The sequence below is a fragment of the Galeopterus variegatus genome, unplaced genomic scaffold, assembly GCF_000696425.1.
Source record: "Galeopterus variegatus unplaced genomic scaffold, G_variegatus-3.0.2 Scaffold229, whole genome shotgun sequence".
NCBI lineage: Eukaryota > Metazoa > Chordata > Mammalia > Dermoptera > Cynocephalidae > Galeopterus > Galeopterus variegatus.
Genome location: NW_007726340.1, coordinates 180,683 through 186,682, shown reverse-complemented (window position 1 = coordinate 186,682; position 6,000 = coordinate 180,683). Strand labels below are relative to the sequence as shown.

The 6,000-nt window shown below is 57.1% G+C and overlaps 1 protein-coding gene across 1 annotated transcript in view; it reads left to right on the top strand.

Moving 5' to 3' along the window:
* The window catches only part of MYO15A (myosin XVA), a 53,187-nt gene that overhangs the window by 29,189 nt on the left and 17,998 nt on the right, over positions 1–6,000 (top strand). The window contains exons 36-47 of the mRNA XM_008566220.1: positions 604–718; positions 917–984; positions 1,061–1,138; positions 1,324–1,504; positions 1,609–1,741; positions 2,094–2,199; positions 2,363–2,435; positions 3,562–3,683; positions 3,918–3,977; positions 4,541–4,616; positions 4,963–5,078; positions 5,164–5,282. Coding sequence (XP_008564442.1) covers positions 604–718; positions 917–984; positions 1,061–1,138; positions 1,324–1,504; positions 1,609–1,741; positions 2,094–2,199; positions 2,363–2,435; positions 3,562–3,683; positions 3,918–3,977; positions 4,541–4,616; positions 4,963–5,078; positions 5,164–5,282 — 1,247 coding nt within the window. The remainder of the gene's footprint in view (positions 1–603; positions 719–916; positions 985–1,060; positions 1,139–1,323; positions 1,505–1,608; positions 1,742–2,093; positions 2,200–2,362; positions 2,436–3,561; positions 3,684–3,917; positions 3,978–4,540; positions 4,617–4,962; positions 5,079–5,163; positions 5,283–6,000) is intronic.

Sequence of the window (6,000 nt, the reverse complement as noted above, 5' to 3'; positions counted from 1 at the left end):
CACACACACACACACACACACACACACACACACACACACACACACACACACACACACACACACACACACACACAGTGATGCAGGAGCCTCTCACAGCCAGGGCCATGGGTGGTGTGTCCTCTCTGGGTCTCTGCAGGGGTCTGGGCCGAGGATGAGGGTCTCCTCTCAGCTAAAGATGTTCCTGGCCGACCCCAGAAGGACCACAGCTAGAGGTGCAGGAGTCTTCCCACAACCTCTAGTGGGAGCCAGCCCCCACTAAGAACTCTCCAGATCTTACACAACCCCCTCAGGCACCCTTGCTTATTCTGGGGACTCCCCAGAGCCCCTCCATGGCCCCTGACATGATATGTAGCCCCGAACAAGGCACAATCCTTCTTTGAGCCTCAGTTTACTCTGTGAGATGGGGGATGGGTTAGGAGCTCACGTGGTTGTGGAGAGGACTGATAGGGATGCCTCCTAGGTAAAGGCTGGGCATAGAGCAGACACGTGGTCAGAGGGAGGCCCCCTAGGGGCGGAGGAAGTGGCCAGTATCAGGTGCCTGTTTCCATGGGACTTCAGGAGTGTGGCATTGAGGCGGTCACTTGAGCTGCCTGTTGCCCCCAGGACCTGGAGAAGCCAACAGCCATTGCCTACCGCATGAAAGGGGGAGACCAGCCTGCTGGAAGCGGCAGTAGCGATACTGAAGACACCCCCAGGAGACCCCCAGAGCCAAAGCCAAGTCAGTGCCTCCCTCGGGTGGTTCCAGGGTTAGGCAGGGCTGGGGCTACTAGCTGGTCCTCAGGCACCTTCATGTGCTAGGATGGAGGCAGCCACAGGCATGGTGGGGTGAGAGGACCTGGGGGTGGGGTATGGTAGGGAATTCCTGTTTCCCTCCATCTCTGTGCCCATCTGTGCCCTCTGATCCGGCTCCCCTCAGTCCCAGGCCTGGATGCCTCCACTTTGGCTCTGCAGCAAGCCTTCATCCACAAACAGGCCATGCTGCTGGTGAGTAAGGGAGGGACTTCCAGGGTTGTGGGGGTGGAGAATGGACCTCCTGGTCACCATCTCTCCCTCTCCCCAGGCCCGGGAGATGACTCTGCAGGCCATGGCACTTCAGCAGCAGCCCCTGAGCCCCACCCCAAGATCCTTGCCCCCAGAGGTAAGCCTGGGCCACTCAGGGTGAAGAGGTTACTTAGAGACGCAAGCTGTACAGAGATGTGCTATGCTGCCCCAGGGCACAATTGTGCCTCTCTGAGCTCAGAAGCCCCACAGCCCATCTTAGCCAGAGATGGGGTCCCTGAGAGCAGGCTGGTGTGTCCTAGGCTCACACCCTGCTCTCCACAGAAACCCCTTGCATCAGAGGCATGGCCGAAGTCTGTAGGCACTGGTCCCCCAGCCAAACCTGTGCTCCTGTGCTCCGCCTCAAAGCCCTTGGCTTCAACCCCTCTGGCCAAGGCCCCAAGGCCCCCCACCAAGCCCGTGGCTGCCCCCATTCTAGCTCAGGACCAGGATTCTCCAGAAACCAGTAAGTGACCTACCCAGCCTTGGGGGTGCCCCAGGACAAGACTGGGTGTGTGGTTGTGGCCCCTGTGGCCTCACCCTGTCCCCTACCTCCTCTCCTGCCCACAGCTTCGCCCTCCCCTGAGCTAGTCCGGTACTCGACGCTCAACTCAGAACACTTTCCACAACCCACGCAGCAGATCAAGGACATTGTCAGGCAGTACCAGCAGCCACCCCGGGGAGGCCGGCCTGAGGCCCTCAGGTCAGTGCTGCCCCACCCCCAGCCCTCCAGCCCACCAACGAGTGGCCTCATCACTGCCCGAGTGTCCACCATCATTGTGCCTGCCCACTGGGTTAAACAGTGCCCTGCCCAACTCCTGTTAGGGAGTGAGTTTGTTTATGCCAGTGGGTCTAGAGGAACCTCTGGGGCAAAGGTCAGACTGCTGTTGTGTGGGTTGAGCTGTGTGACCTCAGGGGCTCTCTGCTTCTGTGTCCCTTGGTTCTCATTTATAATGGTGGAGGGTGGGGAGGAGGAAGTACCCTATTGTAGGAATTGGTGGTGGAAAAGGGGAGACTTAGTGTCCAACCCACCATGGTTCACCAATGTCTACCAGGAAGGATGGTGGGAAGGTGTTCATGAAGCGGCCAGACCCCCATGAGGAGGCTTTGATGATCCTGAAGGAGCAGATGACTTACCTGGCAACAGCGCCTGGCACCCAGGTGAGGGCGCAGGGTGGGGCTGGGCCCAGGTGGAACAGAAGACAAAGAGGGTCCTCTGGGAAAATCTCAGAAATCAGCTACCCCTGTAAGCCCTGGCCCTGCCGCTTCCCCCTCCATAGGCCCTGCCTGTTGCCCCCTGAGCACTCTCTTTGGGGTGGGACAGGTGTCCAGAGAGGCTGTGGCCATGGTGAAGCCAGTGGCCAGTGCACCAAGACCATCCATGGGGCCCACTGCAGGTGAGAAGGCCAGGAGGGAGGGAAGAGCTATGGGCAGGGTGTCCAAGTGTATGAGTAAGACTGTGAGCACACAGAGTCTCAGTCTGCACGTTGGTGGTGTGTGTGTGTCTGTGTCCCTGAGCCCTTGTGGAAATTGCTGTGATTATATCAACACTTGAATAACACTGACTTCAGGCCAGGCACCACCCACCCTGGCCTCACTTAATCTTACTAAAATGCTTCGAGTCAGTACCATTTGTTCCAACATGTTACAGATGGAGAAATGGAGGTGCAGAGAGGTTAAGTGGCCTGCCCAAGGTCACACAGCTCAAAAGTGTCAGACCGGGGATATAAACCCAGGCCTCTTGGCATCACAGTTGGGCCCTAACCTCTATACCCTCTGTCTCACAGCAGCAACAGTGATCTTACAAGATATAGATTGGTTCATACCGTGTCCTTGATGAAAACCCTCTGGTGGCTCCTATGATAAACTCCAAACTCCTCACTGTGGCCTCTGAGACCCTGCATGATCTGCCCACCCCCCTCCCCAGCCTCATCTCCTCCCCGCTCCCCTTGGCACATTCTGCTCCCCTCTGTTCCCGGAACACACCAGGCTGGCCCCTGCCTCAAGGCCTTCACACTTGCTGTTCCCTCTGCCTAGAATGCTCTTCCCCAGGGTCTTTGTATGCTTGGCCCCTTCTCACCATTCAGGTCTCAGCTCAAATGTCACCTCCTCAGAGAGGTCTGCCTAGACCATCTGGACTGAAGGACCCTTACAAGGCAGCCCCCCAGACTCTTTCCTAAATCACCTCTTTACTTCCACCCCAGCCCCTAGCCCTAAGAGCTTTGTTGTTTCTGAATTGTCTGTTCCACCCACACCTGCCGTGAGACTAAACTCAAGGGCAGGGGTCTTCTCTATCTTGTTGATTGGGGCATCCTCACCCTCTAGCACAGGCCTGTATACAACTGGTGCTCTGTACATGTGTTGAATGAAGGGCTGGGTCGTGTGAGTGTGTCCACTTGAGTGGGCGTGTCTACAGACTGCCCCAACCCGTTCCTTGACACTAGGTTGCCCCCCATCACCTCCTCTCCCACTTTGACCTGAGAGGTGCCTCTTCATGCCTCCCCAACCCCCTGCGCTCTCTAGTGCTGCCTTCGCGGTCACTGGAGCCCCCAGAAGAACCCGTGCAAACACGGCTGCACCGCCTCATCAACCCCAACTTCTATGGCTACCAGGACACCCCCTGGCGGATCTTCCTGCGCAAAGAGGTACCTGGCCGGGCCTGGGCCAGAACCAGGAGGAGGGCTGAATGGGGACAGGGGATTCCAGAAGTTGCGGGGCATGCCCAGGAGAACAGAGTCAGACAGGGCTGGAGCTAGGGGTGGAGCCCGAGTCAGGGGCAGGGCTGGTATAGAACGTGGCTGTATCTGGGGGCAGGGAGGGCAGCATGAATCAAAATGAGGAGGCGGTCTGAAGGCACCTTAGGCTCCCCCCCCCCACAGGTGTTTTATCCCAAGGACAGCTACAGCCACCCTGTGCTTCTAGATCTCCTGTTCCGGCAGGTGAGGTCCTCTTTTCCCTTTCCACATAGACTAGCTGTCTGCAAATTTTTTTTTTTTTTTTTTTTTTTTTTTTTGGCTGGCCGGTATGGGGAACTGAACCCTTGGTATTACAAGGCCGTGCTCTAACCGACTGAGCTAACCGGCCAGTAAGCTTTCTGCAAATTCTCCTTGTGCAGTCTGAGATCTGGGGTCCTCGACCTGGGTGAGGATGGGAAGCTGTTCTACTGAACCCCCTACTCCCATGGACAGGGTCAGTGAGCTCACAATTTGATCTAATCAGAGTCACAGTTTGTTTGTGCTAGACAGGGTCCCAGAGATCAAATCCAACTTTACCGTATGGATTAAGACACTGAAACCTGGGAAAGGCAGCATGGGCTGCAGAGGTGAGCAGAAAGGAGAGGTCCTATAAGTGGAATCTGATTTACACAGATGGCCCAGTTTATGGGTGACCCCATTGCTGCAAAATGGGACTCCCCCCATTTCCAGTCATCCTAGAACAGTCCAGCTTGGGTTCTCAGCTCGGGGAGTCCCACCTGCAACCCACGTTATGGCTCATTCCGCAGATCCTGCATGACACACTCTCCGAGGCTTGCCTGCGCATCTCCGAGGATGAGAGGCTCAGGATGAAGGCCCTGTTTGGTATTGGGGGGTGGGGTGGGCATTGAGGGGGCAGCCAGCCAGAGCCACAGCCAGCCTGTTCCTGGAGGGAGACTGAGGCTGACAAGCCCAGCCCATTTGCCTCCCAGACATACCCCGCCCCACTCTGCTGCTGCCCCTTTCACGGCCAGGCTGTGTATTTGATGTTGGCAATGCCTGGCAAGTTGTGTGGCCTTGGCCATCCCATTCTGCTCTAGGTTTCAGCTTACCAGTGTAGACACTGATCAGATAGCTTCCTTCTGGGTGTCGGCCTCTTTTCCTAACCTCCCTGAGCTGTGGGCAGGAAGGGGCAGGGGGATCAAGTTCTGACCAGACCTGGCCTCCCCAGCCCAGAGCCAGCTGGACATGCAGCGGCCCCTGGCAACAGAGAATGTGAAGCGGGCCGTGGTTACCACTGCACGAGACAGCTGGGAGGTCTACTTCTCCCGCCTCTTCCCTGCCATGGTGCGAGCTCCACCTGTCCCCTGCCTGCCTGGGGATTCAGGGATGAGGCTAGAAGGTCCTCACATGCCCCTCATCCCCGTCCCAGGGCAGTGTGGGCACTGGTGTGCAGATCCTAGCTGTGTCCCACATGGGCATCAAACTCCTGCGGATGGTCAAGGGCAGCCGGGAGGCTGGCGGGCAGCTGCGGGTCCTGCGTGCGTACAGGTAACCAGCTGGCGGGGAGGAGTGGGGCTGGCTGGTGACTGGAGCACAGATGGTCACCAACATTTCTTCATTCTTTCTACAGCTGCTTAGCAAGTACCTATGATGTGCCAGGCTCTGTGCAGAGCCCTTTAATCAAGCCCATTTTAGAGAAGGGGAAACTGAGGCTCAGAGAGAGACATTGCTTGTCTCAGGTCACACAGCCAGGAAATGGATGAGCTAGGCGCCCACTTCCCCATCCTGCCTCTTGGACTCCACACCAGCCCTGCCCTCGCAGATCTCACTGTGCAGTGGGGCAGCTGTGCTGTGAACAACCAAATCCTCATGCAGCTGGGAAGGGACATGGTGCTCTGGCCATGAGACCTTACCGAGTCCTCAGACTCCCTCCCTCTCTTGCTAGAAGTCCCTTTTGTCCTTTATAACATGAGGACAGGAATAGAGCCTTGCTCACTGGTTGGGTCAAATCTCCTTGCTTTGAGAGATGGAGAGAATTTGGTCAATAGGTGAAAAAGATTTGTGTGGGCATAATCTGGGAGGTTGGACCAAGAGCAAAGGGTGGAGAGTGGCTGGAGTGTTGGTCCAAAGGTGGTAGGAAATGAGCTGAAGCCACAGGTGGGGTTGGGGGCGGAGGCAGAAAGTTCTTTGGGTCTCTGGTGCAGTTTGCCTGGTGCAGCAGGGCTGAGCTGGGGCTGGGCTTCAGGAGTGGGGCAAGGCAGGAACA